Source organism: Lissotriton helveticus, chromosome 7 (assembly GCF_964261635.1).
Source record: "Lissotriton helveticus chromosome 7, aLisHel1.1, whole genome shotgun sequence".
Classification (NCBI taxonomy): Eukaryota; Metazoa; Chordata; class Amphibia; order Caudata; family Salamandridae; genus Lissotriton; species Lissotriton helveticus.
In genome coordinates this window covers 584,247,760-584,270,127 of record NC_136068.1, presented here as the reverse complement: position 1 = coordinate 584,270,127, position 22,368 = coordinate 584,247,760, and the positions used below count along the sequence as shown (strand labels likewise).

At 47.7% G+C, this 22,368-nt stretch overlaps 1 protein-coding gene across 1 annotated transcript in view; it reads left to right on the top strand.

Annotated features, from left to right (window-relative positions):
• The window catches only part of KDM3B (lysine demethylase 3B), a 1,181,011-nt gene that overhangs the window by 98,595 nt on the left and 1,060,048 nt on the right, over positions 1-22,368 (top strand). The window contains exon 3 of the mRNA XM_078652703.1: positions 10,789-10,902. Coding sequence (XP_078508829.1) covers positions 10,789-10,902 — 114 coding nt within the window. The remainder of the gene's footprint in view (positions 1-10,788; positions 10,903-22,368) is intronic.

Here is a 22,368-nt window from a genome sequence, read left to right as displayed (position 1 = left end):
AGCTAGAAGCTCCTCACAACGCAATGCACTTAACTGTCCCCGAGCAAGCTTTTGACAAACAAGTTCTTTTGGGAAACCTTTACGGTTAGAGCGGATTGTGCCACAAGCAACAGTGTCCACTTTGGCCAATTCCCTGAACAACCGCACACTAGTGTAGAAGTTACCACATATAAATGATGGCCTTTGTTAAACAATCCTCTACCAAGTTCCCACACAATTTTCTTAGTCACTCAAAGTCGACGGACAGCCAGGGGGGTTAATCCTGGATACCTTACCGGTGTACACCCTGAAATTAGAGACATATCCAGTCCGACTGTCACACAGCATATAAAGCTTAATTCCATAGCGTGCCCTCCTACTAGGAATGTATTGCCTAAATACCAAGCGGCCCTTGAACAACACCAAAGACTCATCCACTGCAATTTCTTTCCCAGGAGCAAAGATCTCTGGAAATCGATCAACAAAATGATCAATGACAGGTCGAATCTTGAAAAGACGGTCACAATCAGGGTGATCTCGTGGCAAAGCAAAACCATTGTCAACAAAATGCATCATCCGAAGCAGAAGCAAATACGTATCACGACTCATGACTGCCGGAAATATAGCTGTTGCCATCAAGGGACTAGTAGACCAATATGAAGCCATTGATGGTTTCCTAAGCAAGCCCATCAAAAAAGTTAACCCCAAAAACTTTCATCTCCTCCAAATTTGTGGGAGTCTACCGGGTAGCTCTAGCGTGGGGCTTAAGGCTGGCACTGTTCTCCCTCAAAAACTGTTCTGCATACAAATTAGTCTGCTCTACAATCTCTGCCAAAAACACATCATCCATAAACAACTTGAAAAAATCAATTGGCAAAAGGTTTTTAGTGTTCACCCTACACCCTGGAACACCAGTAAATTCAGGCAATGCCGGCTGCACCATGCCTGGGGCAACCCAGAGGTCAGAACTTTCAACGACCAGTCTTGCAGCCTCAGGCTGGCGCCCAGCTACCTCTTGTCCCACTACACCAACTGGAAGTCTAGCAGCCCCAGGCTGCAGCCCAGATGCCTCTTGTCGCACTACCGGCACAGCAATGTCCTCCTCTAACACAGACACTTCATCCACACCAAAAGTAGCTTCATCATCAGACGATGCCATGTGGAGAGAAAACTCACTACCAGAATCTTCACCTCCCACCTCTGCCTCAGGATCAGTCAGTCTCAGCACCATGGTCAGAGGAAGAATCATAAAGCATTCCAACAACTTGCTGAGCGGTAATCCAGCAGCTAGCCATTATCCTCACTAAGAAAGGAGACTGCTCAAACAATTCAACAACCAACACTGTGCAAAGTAGGTAAAAAATGTAAGCCTTTATCACAAAGATCTATGAACTGAATAACTATACAATTCACTTACAAAATACAGCCACACTCACCAGCACCTACTCTGCAAAGACACAGCAAATAGTCAACAATATCCCACTAGAAAGAAGAAAAAAACCTTAAATCTACAAAAAGCAAAATACACATCAAGCACAAATGCAAAACATGTTTCACAATCACAAAAAACAGAAACCAAACATACTCGTATTACTACACACTTTTCAAAACAAAAATTACATAAAAATTGTACAAAAAAGGTCTCTTACCAAACACATGCAACTACACAAACAGCAGAACCACCAGTAATGAAACCGCACACTGCAACAGTCTAAAGAGAAAAGAAAACATTACACTTTAGAAAACAAAAAATACACATTACAACAGGCTATGTCACAGGTTATGTTACAAATGGGGTGACTGTCCCAATGGGGGACAGAATATAAATCTTTTTTAAATTTGGACCCCCTGGAAGCAACCCTTGCCCAAGGGGTCTCTTCCATTTAAAAAAAAAAAAAAAGATTTCCCTGGTGTCTAGTAAGGTTTTTTGCTCCCTCCTGAGGGCAGAAAGGCAAAAGTATGAGGCAGAATATATTCAATAAAAACTAAGGGCCCAAGGAAGAGTCCCTTGCCCAAAGGGTCGCATCCTTTGCAAAAAAAAAAAACAATCCCTAGTGTCTAGTGGGCTTTTCTACCCCCCTGGGTCCAGATTCGGCAAAAAAAGGGGCCAATCTGCCCCCCGGGGGGGGGGGGGGCAGAGGAGTCTAAAACAATTATTTCGCCCCCAGAAAGCAACCCTTGCCCAAGGGGTTGCTTCCTTTGCAAAAAAAAGACAATCCCTGGTGTCTAGTGGGCTTTTCTACCCCCCCTGGGTCCAGATTAGGCCAAAAAAAACGGGCGATCTGCTCCCGGGTGGGGGGGAGGGGATTGGATGGGCTGGGGGGTATGGGATGAGGGGGGGGGCAGAAAAGTCTAAAATAATATTTATGAACCCAGGAAACGACCCTTGCCCAAGGGGTCGCTTCCTTTTGATAAAAACAATAATCCCCCTGGTGTGGTGTCTAGTGGGCTTTTCTGCCCCCCCCCCCCCCCCCCGGTCCGGATTCCTCAAAAAAACGCGCGATCTGCCCCCGGGGGGGGGGGGGGGGGGGGACACAGAAAAGTCTAAAATAATATTTATGAACCCAGGAAACGACCCTTGCCCAAGGGGTCGCTTCCTTTTCATAAAAACAATAATCCCTGGTGTCTAGTGGGCTTTTCTGCCCCCCCCCCCCCCCCCCCGGTCCGGATTCCGCAAAAAAACGCGCGATCTGCCCCGGGGGGGGGGGGGGACAGAAAAGTCTGAAATTATAAAATATGCCCCTGTAAGCGACCCTTGCCCAAGGGGTCGCTTCCTTTTTCCCCAAAAAACATCCCTAGTGTCTAGTGGGGGCATTCCTGGTGCAGCATCGCCGAGGAACAAGACCAGGACGTCGAGGTGATCGACGACCAGGAGGAGTACGAGAATCCCTACGATAGTTACAACTATGGGGAGGAAGAGGAAAGCAGGACGGACACAGAGTCGGCACCCTCTGACCTACAGGAGGTAGATTACATAGATGTCGACACCGACAGCCCGGAGGAGGTGGTCGACACTTACCCCTCGAGGCCCTCGCCGCCGGACGACATCGGGGCCTACAACTCGGTGATACAATCTGCCGCAGCAGCTTTCAAGCTCAAGCTCGACGAAGAGAAGCAGAAAGCAGACTTCCTTCTAGAAACATTGCTCCCAACACAAACGAGGAGCCAGTTCCTTCCAATGCTCGAAAGCGTCTTGGCTCAGGGGAAGGAAGCATTCAGGGAGCCCGCAACATGCAAGGCAGTAACTCCCAGAACTGAGAAGAAGTACAAGCATTCCACAAAGGACACGGCCTACATTCAGGGCACGGCCTCCGCAGACTCCATTATCACTGCCACAGCAAGGAGGAGGGCTAACGTACCCACTACCTCGGGCCCGCCACCGGATAAGGAGAGCAAAAGGATGGATCTGGTGGGCAGAAGGATCGAACGGAATGCCGCGACCCACTGGCGCATGGCTAATTCCCACGCCCTGATAAACAGGCACATGTACCAGATCATGGAGGGGCTGGGGCAGTTGGTGAAGGACCTGCCCCAGGATGCCAGGCAGAAGGCCGAAAAGCTGGTTGAAGAGGGAAAAAACGCGGCAAATTCTTGCCTTAAGACGGCCCTGGATGGGGCAGACACCGCCAGCAGGCTCATGATGATGGGCGTCACGGAAAGGAGGCACGCCTGGCTCAGGATCTCAGGTTTCAAACCGGAGGTGCAACACAGCATCCTGAACACACCGTTCAACGGCAACACGCTTTTCGGAACAACAGTTGATGAAACGCTCAGTCAACTGAAAAAAGATAACGAAACAGCAAGATCCATGGGAGCATTGCAGTTCAGAGGGAACAAGAGGGGCACCCCGTCACGGAGGCCCGGCGGGAGAGGCGGAAACCAGCCAGGTACATCACACCAGGCTTTCCAGCAAACGCACCAGGCAGACTCGCAGGCTCAGCATGGTCAGCAGAAGCAGTCCTGGCAGTACCAACAAAGAGGCCAGTCCTTTCGAGGGAGAAATGGACGGGGACAAAATAGAAGAGGGGGGCAGCAGCCCACCTCTAAGTGACTTCAAAAAACTCCGTGTGCCCGCCCACAAAAAAGATCCCAGGGGGCAGCACGTACAGACGGGTCAAGACAAACTAAACACCTACGACCACATGACACCAGTGGGAGGAAGATTAAGATTTTACCTTCGAGAGTGGAGAGAAATCACATCAGACAAATGGATCCTCAACATTATCCAATTCGGATACTGCATAGAGTTGGAGGAGAGGCCAACAAGCAGAAAACCAAAAAGAAAAACACTAGCAAGCAAGCAGCTGCAGTGTCTTCAGGAGGAGGCAAAGGAACTCCTGCGGAAGCAGGCCATAGAACGGGTACCCTTCAAGGAAAGAAACACAGGAATATACTCAACGTACTTCCGGGTACCAAAGGTAGACGAGACAATGAGACCCATTCTGGACTTACGGTTCCTGAACAAATTCATAAGAACGCAAAAATTCAAAATGACCTCCCTGCAAGAGGTGCTCCCACAATTGCAGACCGGGGACTTCATGGTCACAATAGGCCTCAAAGACGCCTACCTGCACATCCCAATGAACAGAAAGCACAAACACATGCTCAGGTTCACCATTGGAGAAAGCCACTACCAGTTCACGACACTGGCCTTCGGACTAAAATCGGCACCAAGAGTTTTCACAAAGTGCCTCGCAGCTGTCGCAGCGCACCTACGAAGGCAAGGAATACACGTATACCCTTACCTGGACGACTGGCTGGTGAAAGCAAACTCATACCAAAAATGCAAGCAGCACGCACATAGTGACGAGCACGCTCACAAGCCTGGGGTTCTCCATCCATTGGAAGAAATCATCAATGGAGCCGGAACAGGTCAAGATCTTCCTGGGAGCACAGATCAACACCTTACTGGGCAAGGTGTTCCCCAGCGAGAAGAGGGCGAGGGCGCTGGTGAAGGAAACTCGCCTCTACCGGAAGGGGCAAGCTCGGACAGTGAGGACTGCGAGCAAGATCATGGGCATGATGGCATCATGCATCCACCTGGTACCAAATGTACGACTCCACATGAGACTCATTCAAGAATGGCTACAGGAGCAATGGTCACAAGCTACAGGCGGTTGGGAGGATCTAGTGGTTGTAACCCACGCAGTGCAGAAGGAGATGCCATGGTGGACCATGGAGAACATAACAAGGGGAAAGCCTCGAACGCCCCCAACACCAACAGTGACCATCACCACAGACGCATAAAGTCCACATTTGTAAAGCGCACAATCACCCGTAAGGGTCTCTAGGCGCTGGGGGCGTCGGGAAGATTAAGCGAGCTATTGCCCAGAGTCACATGGTGCTTGGCTGACCTGGCGCCGGGGATCGAACCGTGATCCCCAGATTCCAGCGTCAGTCGCCCTGGCCGCGGCGCCACACCTCTCCCCTCGCATCCCTGAAGGAATGGGGTGCTCACATGGAGGAGCTCAAGGTGAGGGGACTGTGGACGCCAACAGATGCGGCAAAACACATCAATTACCTAGAACTGAAGACAATCTTCCTTGCACTGAAAGCCTTTCAAACAAGACTGTACAAACACAAGGTGTTGATACAAACAGACAACACCACTGCGATGTTCTACATCAACAAGCAGGGGGGCACACAGTCAGCCCCGCTTTCAACGCTGGCGCAGGAGATATGGAGATGGGCCATCCCTCTCAAGATAGACCTGCTAGCCATACACCTACCAGGGAAGGACAACATACAAGCCGATTGGCTCAGCAGGCAGACATCGGCATCCCACGAGTGGGAGCTCAATGCTCAGGAGACAAGGTACCTGTTCGACAGATGGGGGACACCATCGGTGGACCTATTTGCCACACACCAGAATACAAAATGCCAAAACTTCGCATCCAGGCAGCCCGAGGAGGGGTCACTGGGGAATGCCCTATGGATAGATTGGTCAAGGACATTTGCTTACGCCTTTCCCCCGATACCACTGATGCACAGAGTGCTGAGCAAGTGCAGAGCGAGCAACATGACACTGATACTGGTTGCACCACAGTGGGCGAGGCAGACATGGTACTCGCAGATCATGGAGATGACAGTGTGCACCCCACAGATTCAGCAGGAGGAAAGACCTACTCTCCATGCAGAACGGAGAGGTACTACATCCAGAGCCAGAGAGTATGAGCCTAGTAGCGTGGCTCCTGAGGACATAGAGTTCGCACATTTGAGACTACCAGAAAGCACCCTGAGGGTACTTCGGGAGGCACGAAGGCCCAGCACTCGGAAGTGCTACGTTGCGAAATGGAAAAGATTCACTATATGGTGCAGACAGGAAAGACTCCACAATAAAATGAAGAGGGACTCCACAGTGCTAAGGTACCTGACGCACTTGCTGGAGAAGAACCTTAGCTCATCCTCTTTAAGAGTTCACTTGGCAGCGATAGTCGCCTACACAAGGGGAGAAACGTGCAGGAGCTTCTTCACATCACAGGTGGTGAAGAGATTCCTAGAAGGAGCGAAAAGGATCGCACCACCCAAGCGGGTGCCGCCACCTGCATGGAACTTGAACACAGTCCTAACGGAACTCATGAAAGAGCCCTTTGAACCACTTCACAAGGCCTCCCTAAAGATGCTAACTATGAAAACAGCCTTCCTGGTTGCAATAACGTCCTTACGCAGAGTAAGCGAGCTTCAAGCGCTGACGCTACAAGAACCCTACATACAAATACACAATGATAGAGTTGTGATGAGGACTGAGCCACACTTCATGCCGAAGGTGGTATCGAAATTTCACATGAACCAGTCTATACAGATACCGAGTTTTTTCCAAAAACCAACAACAAGCGCAGAGCGAGCTCTGCACACCCTGGACGCCAGAAGGGCAGTCATGCACTACATTGAAAGGACAAAGGGACACAGGAAAACAAAACAGTTTTTTGTGTCATTCGCAAACAGCTTCATGGGGAAAGCTGTAACCAAAAGGACCATTGCACGATGGATCGCACAGACAATTAAACTCTGCCACAAGCTTGCAGGACAAGAACTGGCAGAGGGGACACGTGCCCACTCCACCAGGAAGAAGGGCGCTACAATAGCCTTCCTGGCTAACACACCCATAGAGGACATATGCCTGGCGGCAACATGGGCTTCGGTGCACACGTTCACGAAGCACTACTGTGTGGACATACAAATGAACAAGGAAGCTCAAGTTGGACAGAAGGTGCTACAGCACATATTCAACACCCAACGCTCATCTTCCACCCAGCCGCCACAGAGATGAGAAACCGCTACAAAATCTATGCACAGCATAGTGAATCCAGAAAGATTCACGCTGCAAAACGAATAGTTTTCTTACCTGTCGGTGTAGTTTTGCAGCTTGAAGATCTTTCTGGATTCACTAGCGAACCCACCCACCTCCGCCAGAAAGATGAGGCTGGAGAGAGAAGAGGTGGTTAACTAAAGAAAGGACTTTAAAAGTACAAAGCGGTAAAATACCAAATAAATAGAACATTGCCATTACTTCAGAAACGAAAGAAACACGGAAAAAAAGAACCTGAAGATGGTGCCCAAGAGTGGGAGCTTCCGCAGGAAGCATGCCGACGTCACCGGAAATACACCCAAGGGGGTGTGACGCCGACGCCCACCTGGGCTAAGAAAAGAAAAAAAAAGTCTACGAATCCGGACCCAACCACAAGACCGCGGAATAATGCACAGCATAGTGAATCCAGAAAGATCTTCAAGCTGCAAAACTACACTGACAGGTAAGAAAAGTATTCGTTTTAGTCCGACGGTTCAAGTCTTTTCTGGGAATGGTTTCTTCTTGCATTCCTTTGATACCGAATTGCCGCCTCAGGATGAGGCCTCTTCAGGAAGAACTTCACCTACAATGGCTGCAGGTCTCCGGCTCATTCGAAGATCTCATTCGAGTCACCCCTCGCATCCGAGAGGCTCTTCTCTGGTGGATTCAGGAGAGAAATTTACAGAAGGGTTGCACGTTCCTTCAAGACGTGCCAAACTTCACAATCACCACAGACTCATCCCTTGAGGGTTGGGGAGCACATCTTCAAGGGCTGACGGTCAGTGGGAAATGGAGCCCTCAACAGAAGGTCTGGCTTATCAATCTATTGGAGCTAAGAGCCATCTTCCTTGCCCTCAAGTCTTTTCGCGCAATCATTCAAGGGAGCACGGTATTAGGCCGCACAGACAATACTACATGCATGCATTATTTGAACAAACCGGGAGGAACTCGGTCGGTTTGTCTATCTCAAGAAGCCCAGGAGATATAGCCATGGGCGATACGACACAGAATCAATCTTTTGGCTGTTTATGTACCGGGAACTGCTAACGTTCTTTCGGACACCCTCAGCACATAAACGGTGTCCACTCACGAATGGGAACTACATCAACCAACAGTGGGTCGGATTTTCCAGCAGTGGGGTCATCCCGATCTAGACCTCTTTGCGACCAAGAAGAACAGCAAATGCCTGTTCTTTGCAAGCTGGCATCCCCACAAAGACTCTCAGGGGAATGCGTTTTCGATCAACTGGTCTCAAATATATGCCTACGCCTTTCCTCCAATACCGTTGGTTCCCAGAGTCCTCCGGAAGATGAAGAAAGAGCTATGTCGTCTGATTCTCATCTCCCCCAGATGGCCTTGCCAGTACTGGTTCACCGAGCTCCTTCTCCTCTCAGAGTGCGATCCAATACAGTTTCGACCAGTACCGAATCTCCTCTCCATTCAGAAGGGTCAGATTTACCATCCGGACCCGGCTTCTCTGAAATTAGCGGCTTGGTGCCTGAGTACCTTGAATTTGCCCATCTGAATATCTCTGCGGATTGTAAGGAGGTACTTGCCAATGCAAGAGCACCTGCTACGATAAAAACGTACAGACTTAAATGGAAAAGGTTCTGTAGCTGGTGTCAATCAGCTGGGATTCATCCTTTTCAAGCAACGCCGGATGAGATATTGGCTTTACACCTGGCAAGGGCAGGTTTATCTCGCGCAGCACTAAAGGCTTTCTTAGCAGCCATTTCGAGGTACCGTCAAGATGGGTCCACCTCTCTTTACTCTTCAAGAATAATACAGCAGTTCTTTAATGGACCTTTCAGAAGGTTTCCTCCAGTGCGTCATCCACCTCCATCATGTCATCTCAATATAGTGTTAGTGCAGCTTATGCGCCATCCTTTTGAACCAATTCACAGAGTGGATTTAAAACTCCTAACTTCGAAAGTGGCTCTTTTGTTGGCTTTGACTTCATCTAGATGTCAGTGATGTCCAGGCTTTCACTGTCCATCCACCTTTCTTACAGTTAAAGTCTAATTCAGTAGTGCTCCGCACAAACCCAAAATGTATGCCTAAGGTGCCTTCGGACTTTCACCTGAACGAGCCAGTCATCTTAAGGACATTTTTCCCTAATCCGCAATCCCCTGCGGAAAGAGCATTGCATACACTTGACATCAGGAGATGTTTAAAGTTCTATTTACAAAGGACCTCTGCAATACGCAAATCCGATCAATTGTTCATCGCTTATGGAAAGATACGACAAGGACATGCAGTGTCTAAACAAACCATAGCTAGATGGATCTCTGCTGCTATTGACATTTGCCATATACAAGCAGGAAGACCTTTACAGGCAACTCCAAGGGCTCATTCTACAAGAGCTGTGTCTTCCTTGACTGCTCTTTTCGCTGCTGTTCCTCTTCAGCAAATCTGCAGAGCAGCAACCTGGTCCAGCAGACATACTTTCACCAAGCACTATTGTTTGGATGCAGCCAGCGACACTGAGGCTTCAGTGGGTCAAGCAGTTCTGCGTAATCTTTTCAGGTAAGGTGAGCCTCTGTTTTCCCTCCTCCTCTTTACTGCTTTCCAGACGTTTACTTCATGCCTATTATTATGTACATTCTTTGTAACTGCAAATTCTCATGCTTTTAGAAATTAGGCATTTTATTATGATTGTGTTTTTCATATACACAAACTTATGCTACAGATAGCGTCTTCCTAGCATTATTATATGCTGCTTTGTACTCTGATTCAGGCATGTGAATTTATGAAAGACACCCCAGTACTGGAGAAGAACAATAGTTACTTACCTGTAATCTGTGGTTCTCCAATATTGGTGTCTTTCATAGATTCACATGCAACCTGCCCACCTCCCCTCAGAGGCTCAAAGGCTAGGTTGGTTTTTACCTTCACTTCTGTGCGAGAAAATCTGAGTGCCTGAGCCTATGGCGAGGACTTTCTGGTAGGTGCTGTTGCCTGATTGGCTGCAGTTTGGGCTATACAAAATGACTAGGATAGTCATGTGTGGAAGTTTTTTTCTATTGTAGCTTGGGCTACTTTACTTCCTGGTTGGTTATTGCCAAGTTTTCTAAGGATATTATTGCATATTATTGCTTTTTTATGTACTGTGGGACTCCCACTCCGGGGAATGATTCAGGTATGTGAATCTATGAAAGACACGAATACTGGAGAACTAGAGATTACAGCAAGTAACTTTTGTTCTTCTAATGCTTGGAGGCCACTTAAGTGGCGGATATTCTTTGCAAATAAATGTAACTCAGGCCAGTGGATGGTGGTGTAGGCAGCAGTGCACCTCTAGCAAAGTTTTACTGATTACAGTTGTATTATACGTCACAGCATCACTCAAATCAAATAAACCAGTACACTACCAGCAGAATGGAATTTACATTGTTGAACTTTGAGTGGGAAGCCTTCAACAGTAGAATCTTACATAGAAAATGTGTTTGAAAAGATTTAATTAGTGGACACGTGTTCTGTTGTTGGTGGCTTTCAAATGTCTGAATCTTCTTTGTTCACAGACATTCACTCCACTGGTGGATAAGCTGGGTATTGGATCAGTGGTGCCAGTTGAGTTTCTTATTGACCGAGATCTGCGCTTCTTGTCCGACACCAGTGGCCTGCGTCTCTTTCAGGTATTTTATTACTTGGGGACTAATTAATGTAAATCTTCAAATGTTCAAGTGTCTGGGCGATCTGCAGTGTATAGTAATAATTGTATGTTTTTTATTTAGGTCTTCATACCTCATCTCTGCATTGAATGCAAATTCCTGTAAATAGCTGGTGTTTCTCTTAACGAAAGTTTGGTATTCTATTTACTAATATCAGAATGCTGAGTATAATTTGCTAGGATTCGAAAAATGACTTCTAGATCAGTGCCCTTGCGTACATTTAGCACCCAGCTACCTGGGCTATCCTTTCTGCTATTATTAAACTATTATCCAGATCGCTGCATTTCGCCAACAGGTGGATTCTCAATGAAAGATCTTTCTGAATCCAGTAGAAGACCACACTGTGAATGGGAGGGATTGGATAGGTCGAGAATTATTCTGGAAGGGCCAATAAAATATTTAACCCAGTATGAGTGTCATGAAGGCAAACCTGCTGGTTTGGGTTTCAAACCAAGCATGTCCTGATTCTGGAGAACACATCCTGAATGTGGAGAACGGTAGCACACGTCCTGAATGTAGAGAAGGGTAGCGTACATCTTGAATGTTGAGAATGGCAGGTCATGTCATGAATATGGAAATGGTCATCACATGCCTGAATGCAGGACAACAAAGGGAAAAACAGGTCTTGAATGCAGAGAATGGGGGTACAGATCCTATATCCGAAGAGAAATGCATATCCTGGCTGTTGAGGGGGAAATAGCTAGCCATGCATCAGATGAAGAGCTCCTAAATGGGGAGAAAAGGACATCTTGTTTGGGAGTAGAAAAAGAGGCACACTTTTTTTGAAGTGGAAGATAGATCATATTTTGGGTATGGAAAGGGGAGGAATACTCAATGGGTAGGAAGAGAACTGTCCATTCTGGGTAGGTTTTAAAAGCTATAGCATATTTTAGATTTGGTTGGGAAGAGCATATCCTAGGTTGTGAGAAGAGAGCAAATATATGCCCTGTTGAAGGGAGGATCAGATTTGTTGATAAAATTTCTCTTTTCGTGACAGATTCTTTGTGTAGATTGAGTATTGTTGAATAACCTCTTCTGGGAAGACACAGGTTGAAATATCTGAAGAGCAGGTGGAGGGCTACTGAGCTTGTGCTGCAAGTTGCCAAGCTTGTTGATTCTAGCCTTTGGTGACCCAGCCACTCATGTTCCTGATCCAAGCTGTGGGTCTGTTACCTGTGTAATTTCGTGCCGAGGCCCAATGATAGGTGTTTTGCCGCAGGGTCTGAGTTTACGCTCTCATACATTATGCAGCTGGATGAGATTCCATTTACTAATTGAGTCCGAGTGTAAGAAGGCGTCTCGAAGAAGTAAGTGTTGTAGGTACAAATATATATTCTTACACTCATCCTTGAGGCACTCAACAAACCAGGATGATGGCACATTCCCTCATGGTAGATGAGGAGCCTTCCCAGTCCGAGTCACATGCAGACGAATGTTAGTTTTTAGTTGCTCTAATGCTGCCTAAAATTCGAGAAGGGGTGGTAAAATAGTTTTGATATTATGTATGTTCGAGGCATATGAGCTGCAGATTGTACATTTAGCAATAGATCGCCACCTGGTGTTGGGCTCGGATGATTGCAGGTTGTTGTCTTCTTGGAAGAAGTCTTTGAAGTCACGAGATGGTGACTCCTCCCTTGGACAAGACTGCGCATGGTCATCGACTCAATCCTCAGATTGTTTTTTTTCCGCCACTGGGTTCGGATGAAAGTTTTCCGCTCCGGCTAGAAAACACTTTTCTGCATTTTTCGAAGCGTGAAACTTTAGATAAACTTCTTCGACATCTAATAGACTTTTCGACATCACCAGCTACATCCCGGTGAGTCGATGCTGGCCGTTGGGCCTATCGGCGCCGTACGGCCTACGCCTCATGGACAGAACTCCATTCAAGAGATGCCCGGTATGTCGAGCAAAATTTCCTCATAGCGACCATCACGAGGTTTGGAACCTCTGTCTCTCGCCAGAACACGACGAGTCGACCTGCACAGTCTGTGCCTCCTTCCGATCGAAGAAGACCATTCGGGATCGGAGGGCCCGTCGACACGAGATGAGGCGAGCGGCACCAGCACCGGAGGCGATCTTTGAGGAGATTGTCGAAGAGAATGTCTCCGAGGACGAGGCTCCACTCGTCGCCGAGGAAGACTCGCCTGATCTACAGATCATATCGGGGGCAGAGGACTCGGACTATTCGATTCCATCTCGACAACCCTTGAGTACCTCTGCCCCTGCACGACACACACTACCCAAACAAAAGGCAACGGTCGGCACTCCGCCCATGGGGCCCAGTCGAGACTGAAAATTACCCTCTAACGCCCCGCCTTCGGGCTCGGTTCCGAGGAAACAGACTACACCTTCCGGTGCCTCGGCGCCAAAAAAACCACATGTGCCAATTTCACCTCCTCCATTGGCACCGAAACATCCTTTGACACCGAAGGACTCGTCGACACCGAATCCGAAACGCCCTTCGGTGCCCAAAGACAAAGAACCTTCGGCACCCGAACCAAAAGGCACATCGGTGCCGAAGCCAAAGACACTACCGGACCCGAAAGCTTCCACTCCGAAACCTTCCGGTTCCAAAAACAAAAAAGGGAAGCCAGATTCCGGCGCCGCATGCCCAGCAAAACCTGTCTCCATGCTGAAACCTCCAATATCGGTACCAAAGACTCCAGATAAACCTAAACCACCTTCAGGACCGAAAAAATTGCCACAGGACTCAATTACTCCACCTAAGGCAAAAACCACTAAGCAATCTCTATCGGCACCGAAAAAATCGACGCCGAAAAGGATTATAGAAGAGGAAGATCTGTTTAGACCAGATCCTAAACAGAAAAAAGTCCATATTAATCCAAAAAATTGACATGTGGAAGCAATTCCTTATAAAAAAGGCCAGACACACCACACCACTTACACCTGTGGTTCCTGCTAAAAAGGACTGTGCATCTTCTCCAATGCACCCTTCCTCTCCTTCACCCTCTCCCTCTCCTATTACTCCATATATTGAACCTATAACCTCTCCTATTCAATCTCCTGCATCATCACACCACACTGACGAGGAGTATGATTTGGGTGGGGGGGGGTGATATAACAGAGCCACATACATACCCTTTAGATGAGGATATCAACCCAGAATATCCCAAGTAAGACGATGGATATAATTTTGCACCAAACAATGCACCAGACATCACTGATCCTCAGTACTACCCAACAAAACGCTCCCCTCCAGAGGATAGTATTGGGTTTAATCATTTATTAAACAGAGCTGCACTTTACCATGGGGTTTCTAAGCACTCTGATGCTATTGATGAGGACTTCTTATTAGACACTTTTGAACAGTCACAAAGGTCTACTCAAATATTACCAATGATCAAAGGAGTCATTAAACATGCTCCAGACATTTTTAAAGATCCAGTAAGGTGTAGAGTACTCAATCCCAGAATAGAGAAAAAGTATAGACCAGCACCAACTGATCCAGTATACATTAAAGGACATCTGCCATTAGACTCTTTGGTAGTGTCAAATGCATGTAAAAGAGCCAATTCTCAGACTTCTGGTGACACCCCCCCCGCCTGACAAAGAATCCAAGATTATTGATGCGTCAGGGAAACGAATTGCTGCACAAGCAACAAACCTATGGCGCATAGCAAACACACAAGCCTTACTATCACGTTACAACAGGGCTCATTACGACCAACTAGAAAAATTAATCGCACACCTACCAGATCAACACAAAGATCTGTCAGCAGAGCTCTTACAGGAAGGCAAATTAATATCTAATGCCTCAATTAAATGCGCACTAGATGTAGCTGACACAGCATCCAGAGCAGTTAACACTAGTGGTGTTCTCAGACGTCATGCAAGGTTACGTATTTCAGTTTTCAAACCAGAAGTACAAACTACCATCCTGAACCAGCCCTTCAATCAGAACCAACTGTTCGGGCCAGAAGTAGATAATACACTGGAAAAGATGAAAAAGGACACAGACACTGCCAAGTCTATGGGTGCATTACAATCTACCCAAACTAGAGGTTCTTGTCGCCGCTCCTCTTATAGAGGAGGCTCCAAGCAAATCTGCGCAGATAACACATGTTTTAAGACACACACACAAACCTCCTCTAATAAAGGCTACTTTAGAGGAGGATACAGGGGCAATAACAAGGGAAGAGGTAGAGGTAATAACAACAATAACAACCACTCCCAAACAGTGACTTCCCTCTGCCTCCCCTACAACATTCCACTCCTGTAGAGGGCAGACTATCACAGTTCCTACCTGTCTGGAATTCCATCACAACAGACAAGTGGGTAAGACAGATTATCCAACATGGCTACTGCCTAGAACTCACAGCACCCCCCCCGAACATACCACCCAGACAGCGCCCAATGTCCGCAGAACACATAACTCTGCTTTAACAGGAAGTTCTAGCACGGGACACTGAGACCAATTCTCGACCTCAGGCCCCTCAATCATTATATACAATCAGATCATTTTCACATGATCACCTTACAACAAGTACTCCCATTGCTACAACAGGGAGATTTCCTTTCAACACTAGACCTAAAGGACGCCTACTTTCATGTGCCTATACATCCTGCGCACAGGAAGTATCTAAGATTTGTCATACAAGGACAACACTATCAGTTCAAAGTCCTTCCATTCGGGGTCACAACAGCACCACGAGTGTTTACAAAGTGCTTAGCAGTAGTAGCAGCACATCTCAGAAGACAACAGATACATGTATTCCCATACCTCGACGACTGGCTCATAAAAGCAAGATCGTTCAACCAGTGTGTACTACACACAAAACAAACGATTCAAACACTACACGACTTAGGGTTTGCAATAAACTACACCAAGTTGCACCTAGAGCCTTCGCACGTTCATCAATATCTAGGAGCTACCATAGACACATCAGTAGCTCTAGCGTATCCCAGTCAAGCCAGGATTCAAAGCATTCAGAACTTAGTTTCCCTTTTTCAATACCAACACTCTCTTCAAGCCAGAGTGTTCATGAAACTAATAGGCATGATGGCGTCTTGCATCTTCATAGTCCCTCACGCAAGACTGCAAATGCGCCCACTACAAGAATGTCTAGCACAACAGTGGAATCAGGCTCAAGGTCAGCTCACAGACCTGGTGTTGGTGGACACCGGTACATATTGCTCTCTGCAATGGTGGAACACCAAAAACTTGACAAAGGGACGGCCGTTCCTAGACCCTATTCCACAAATAGTGCTCACGACAGATGCATCCCTCACAGGATGAGGAGCCCATCTCTTGCATTATACCACACAAGGCCAATGGAATAATCAACAGAAACAGTTCCACATCAACCAGTTAGAGCTGCTAGCAATGTTCCTAGCACTCAAAACATTTCAAGTACAAGTACAAAACATAGCTGTTCTAATCCGGACGGACAATATGACAGCCATGTATTATGTACAAAAACAGGGGGGGACACACTCTCTGCAACTGTCCCAACTTGCACAGAACATTTGGTGATGGGCCATCCCTCAAAACATACACCTGACAGTAGAACACCTTCCAGGAATTCACAATCAGATAGCAGATCTGTTGAGTCGTCAGTCACAACAGATTCACGAATGGGAGCTGCACCCACAAGTTCTCCAACCATTCTTCCAAAGGTGGGGGCATCCACAGATAGATCTGTTTGCCACCCACGAGAATGCGAAATGCCCAAGCTTCACCGCCAGATTTCCACACCCACGATCGGAAGGAAATGCGATATGGATGAACTGTCTCACAGTCTGATATGTCAATTTGGCTCCATTTAACTGACTGCTAACTCTCATATATTGTACATTTTGTAAGCTGCACCTGCGCACTGTTTGTTCCTGCTACCTCTTAGATTTTCTGCCTACTCTTGGCCACTCACTAGTGTCACTCCTGTGCTTTGTAACCAACGGTTGATAGTTGTTCTTTGCATATGTGTATTATTATCGTTCTTCCTCCCAAACCCACTGTTACAGCCATCCTAACATGGATCTCATCGACAAGCACACATATAGAATCAACTACCCTTCCACTCTCACAAAAAAGCCGCTAAACGCTTTAAACACAACTTCATGAGGTCGCACCCTGAAACGCCCTTTGCCGACACCTACTTCTCACCGGGCAATGGAGCCCTGAACATTGATATCATCTTCCACACCTCACGCAGAGCTCAATGGAGAAAAGCGTTCCTAACCCTACTCACCGTCTCCACCACCAGGAAAACCGCTCATGGCCTAACTCTCTCTATCACACCTTCCCAACTCTTCCCTGGCAGAACCACCATTACTATCTACAACAACGGGATTGTCCTAATTCAATCCACAGACAAGAACCTGGAACTACTAGACAACCTGTTCCCCAAGTTCAAAGAGCACCTCTCCAAGCTGCGGACCTCCACCCATAACTCCTCCAGCACCATCACTCCTGACGTCGCAGCCCTTCTAACATATCTCAGCAGAGGATCCACACGCACTTCACCTCTACCCCCAGCACCCTAGTCAATAGCCCTCCTGCTGTTACCACCCCACGCTCCCCAAGCGCAGCCACAAATATCGCCCCCTCATACACTAGCCGCCCCTCTAACACTATCCCCTTGATCCCCACTCATATCACTCCCATTCCTCTCTCCCCTGACATAACAACTCCCACCCACAACCCCTCTTACCTAGACCCGCACCAGAACGACACACAACGACAAATCCCACCCTTTGTTCCCCCTCACTCTCAGTCCCCACGTGCGAACACTCCCCCCCATACATCCTCGATACCCCCACATCCTCGATACCCCCAGGCTCCCTTCCCCCCCACCTTACACCCCCCACGAACGCCTCTGAACACACCACCGTCCGGAGCTTACCTCCCCCCCCTTCCCCCCCGCGACAGATCCTTCTCCCTCCCCTGCTCCACCCTCCCAACTAGACCCACAGAACATACCACCTCCCTTACCGTAGCATCCCCCCCTCTCTCCCCTCCCATTCTCAGCCCCCACTACCTTCCTGCCACCCCGGTGTCTTCAGCCTTCACTCACTCTTCAACTCATCGACACAGTCTCCGTCCGACGTCTCTACCTATGCCTCCCACCTTCCCCCTACCTCACCCACACCCCTCGCCCACAAATTCTCCCACACATCGAATGCCATCCCACCCAATATCACCGTAGAACCCTCCAATAACGTTAGCATATCCCCCCCCCTCGGTACCCTGCTCGCTTTCCAGCTCACTTCTCAACCACTCGCCAACGGCTCTCATCACCAACCCCATCCCCAATACACCTCTGGACTTGACGTTATCCACCCTCCAACAAGTCAAAGAGGATGTCCTACAAGTCAAAAAAGATCTTCTCTTCTCACAGCCCAGTCAACCTCCCACCATTCCACTACCCTACAAACGACGCACCCTCCCCACATACCCTCGCCTTCAACGACCCCCGCGCTGGCTGACTATCCCCGCTCGCAATAACTCCCACCGCCCCCGTCGTGTCCTCAACTCCCTGTCGGACCGCGACTTATGCTCCCTCCTTCGCTCTTATGGCCAGGTCCGGTAAAACACATAGCCATCACACACATCCCCATACCCACAATTCTCACAAATCCCCTGAGGCTCCCAACCCTTAGCAACAGAGGTTCCGTCCCTAACAACCTCAGAAAAGTCACCCTCTCTCTAGAGGGCTCGACCACCCTTCTCACTCTCAAACTCAAATGCATCCTACTCAATTGCAGATCGGCCCAGAGACACTCCTCCGACATCGCTGACCTCGTCTCAAAAATGGATCTGGACCTAGCCATTCTGACTGAAACTTGGCTTACTGAAGCCTCTACACCGATAATGGACATACTAGTCCCCCCCCCAATTATCACATCATTAGACTGGACAGGCCTCCTGGCAAGACGGGCGGGGAAATTGCATGCATTTTTAGGAGCAACCTCTCCGTTACTAAAGCCACCTCCCCCCCCCCTTACTTCCTGTGAACTCCTCTGCCTCGATATCACCAGCGAGGGCAAACAAGTTTGTGCTTTACATCTCATCTATCACCCGCCTGGTGACAACCTCACATTCACTCAACAATTCATGGACACGATCACATCCAATGCCGGTCGGCAGACCACCCAAGTCTACCTGGGTGACTTTAATCTCCACTGGAACGATCAGAAAGACGCAGTGGTGAATAGTCTCAAAACTTTCCTTAATGCGCTTGACCTTACCCAAATATGCGATAGACCAACACACGACAAAGGCTCGATACTCGATCTCATCATCGCCGAAGAGGACTCTACGCAACTGGAGTCGATCCAACCCTGTGACTGGTCAGACCACCACATTATCACCTTCTTTATCAACGAAAAAGTTAAACTTAACCCGGCTCAACCTAACAAATCCAAGACCTGGAAAAGGGACATGAAGAATCTTAACCCCAATACCCTGCCTCCCCACATCGGCAGTCTCCTCCTTCCCCCTTCAGGTGCCTCGGATGTTCTATCACTGACCAATCACTACCTTGACTCTATGAATTCAATAGTCAACGAAGTCGCCCCATTGCAACTGAAGAGTCTCCACCAAGATCTCTAACCCTTGGTATGACGGCAGACTCAATGATGACAGGCGTGCTATGCGAATGGCAGAGCGCACCTGGAGATCTGACCCCTCATCACTGCATCTCAAAACGCTTAAGAACAAGAGAAATGCCTACTTTAGGAAAATAAAGCGCGCAAAGTCTGACTTCTTTAGCCGCCAGCTGGACCAAGCTAAAAACAGGCCAAAAAAGCTGTTCGAACTAATCAAAACTCAAACAAAGTCACAACCCTTACAATCAAACAGCACAACAAGCGACACCCCACACTGTGAAGCCTTCTCTGCTTTCTTTAAGCTAAAGACCGACAACATAAGAAATGACCTCATCATGGATGTAAGCCGATCCCCGAGCCACACCAGAATGTCTAACACTCAACCTAAAAATCATGCATCATGGTTGTCCTTCGCCACCTACTCGGAAGAAGCAATACACAAACTGCTCTGCACCTTGAAGCCCTCTAATCACCTCATAGACCCCCTACCTGCTAATGCTGTAAAAGACTTCATCCCCCTGCTCCTCCCACTTTGGACCAAAATCATCAACCGCTCCCTTCAACAAGGTCTCATCCCAGACTCCCTCAAGGTGGGGCAAGTCACGCCTATTCTCAAGAAACCTACAGCTGACCCGTCTGACCTGAACAATTACCGCCCTATCACCAATATCCCCACCCTGGCCAAACTGCTGGAAAAATGTGTCCAACTAACAAAATACATTGATCAATTTGACCTCCTCAATCCTCATCAATCAGGCTTCCGAGCGAAACATAGCACGGAAACAGCTATGACACACATAATTGATGACGCCCTCCAAATCCTTGATCGCAATGAGTCCTGCCTCCTCATCCTTCTTGACCTCTCTTCAGCATTTGACACGGTCAAACATGAGAACTTACTGGAGCTGCTAAGCACTAGAATGGGTCTATCGGGAACTGTTCTCAAATGGTTTACCTCCTTCCTTCATAACCGGTCTCAGAAGTTCAAGATCGACAATGTGCTATCTACACCTGTGCCTGCAGATCTAGGTGTTCCACAAGGTTCCTCCCTCTCCCCCACACTGTTCAACCTCGTCATGGAACCGCTCGCCACCTTACTCCAAGCATCCAATGTTCAATTCCATATGTACGCCGATGACACAACTTTACCTAAAGCTACGATACCCGGAAGATATCAATCTTCTGAATTCCACACTTAGTAACACTCAATCTTGGTTGGCCGATAATCACCTCAAACTAAATGCTCTGAAAACTGAGTTCCTACTCATTTCACCTCCGACGAAAATTACCACCACCCAAACCTGGCTCAATAACCTAACAGCACTCCATGTCCAACCGACCATCGTGGATTCTGCGAAATCCTTAGGCATCACACTCGACGCCAAGCTCAACATGCAACAGCACGTTAGCAAAGCCACAAAAGGAGCTAATTTCCAAATCAACACACTGAGGAAACTTAAACCTTTCCTCCCAGCCAAAGACTTCCAAACTGCTGTACAAGCTTTAATCATCCCTCGCATAGATTATGGAATTGTGGCCCTCAGCGGACTCCCGCTATCCACAACAGCACCCCTAAGAGCCTCCCTGAACGCTGCCGCGAGACTCATTACTGGCTCAAGAAAACATTCGCATATATCCCCAGACTTAAAATCTCTAAAATGGCTGCCTCTTGAAGCCAGAATACAGCTAAAAATTGCCGTTATGACACACTCGGCCGTGCACCACAAGGCACCGAACTACCTCGCTCAAAAGCTGTCTATATCAGGAGGTTCGAGATCCAATAGAAGTACAAAAAATCTACTCCTGAAACCTCGTAGATTCCGGAAAGAAAAAACATACAAGCGCTCCTTCTCAGGAATGGCACCCAGGATCTGGAATGCGCTCCCTCCTGAAACCAGGCTTATCTCCTCCACTGCACTCTTCAAGAAAGAGGTGAAAACCATCCTTCTGGCCAAGATCTCCTGAACTTTATAGATGTTGGATCAGAGACTCTGCATCGCTTTGTATTATTGATCACCTGATTGTTTCTTGGCACTATATTCTTACCTGATTGTGACATCACTATGCTACTCACCTACTGCCGACCAATATATGATACACTTCAGTTTGTTGAATCACCGTCCCAATGCCCCCACACCGTGTTCTCTCTATCCTAAGAAATTGGTATAAGCCATCCCTACATCCAATGGTTACCTGAACTCTATTGTAGCGGGATCAATGACTTGCGCCGTCTTATATTATTTGTTACCTGATTGTATATCTGTATGTTTTCTGTACATTATTTTTATCTTATTATGTTAGTGACTATTATACTGATCCCATTATGTCTGTTCAGTTCTATTGCTCCTACCCCTGTCTCTGTGAAGCGCTCTGATATCTGTAAAGATCTTGTTCGCGCTATATAAAACTTTGAATAAAATAAATAAACTGGTCAGGCAGATTTGCGTACACTTTTCCGTCTCTCCCACTCATTCCACTAGTAGTACGCAAGCTCAGACAACAGTCCCTCAAATTAATACTAGTGGCTCCTACATGGGCACGTAAGCTGTGGTTCACCACGCAACTGGATCTCTCAATGGTTCCACATCAAAAACTACGGCTCACGCCATCCCTTTTAACACAGAACCATGGAGAAATAAGACACCCAGACCCAAACCAACTGAATTTGGCGATCTGGCTCCTGAGGTCTTAGAGTTTGGTTACTTAACCTACCACAAGACTGTATGAACATAATTAAAGAAGCTAGAAGACCCACTACCAGAGCATGTTATGCGGCTAAGTGGAAAATATTTGCAATATACTGTACCAACAATAACATTGATCCACTGGATGTTTCCATCCAAAACATTATTTGCTACCTTC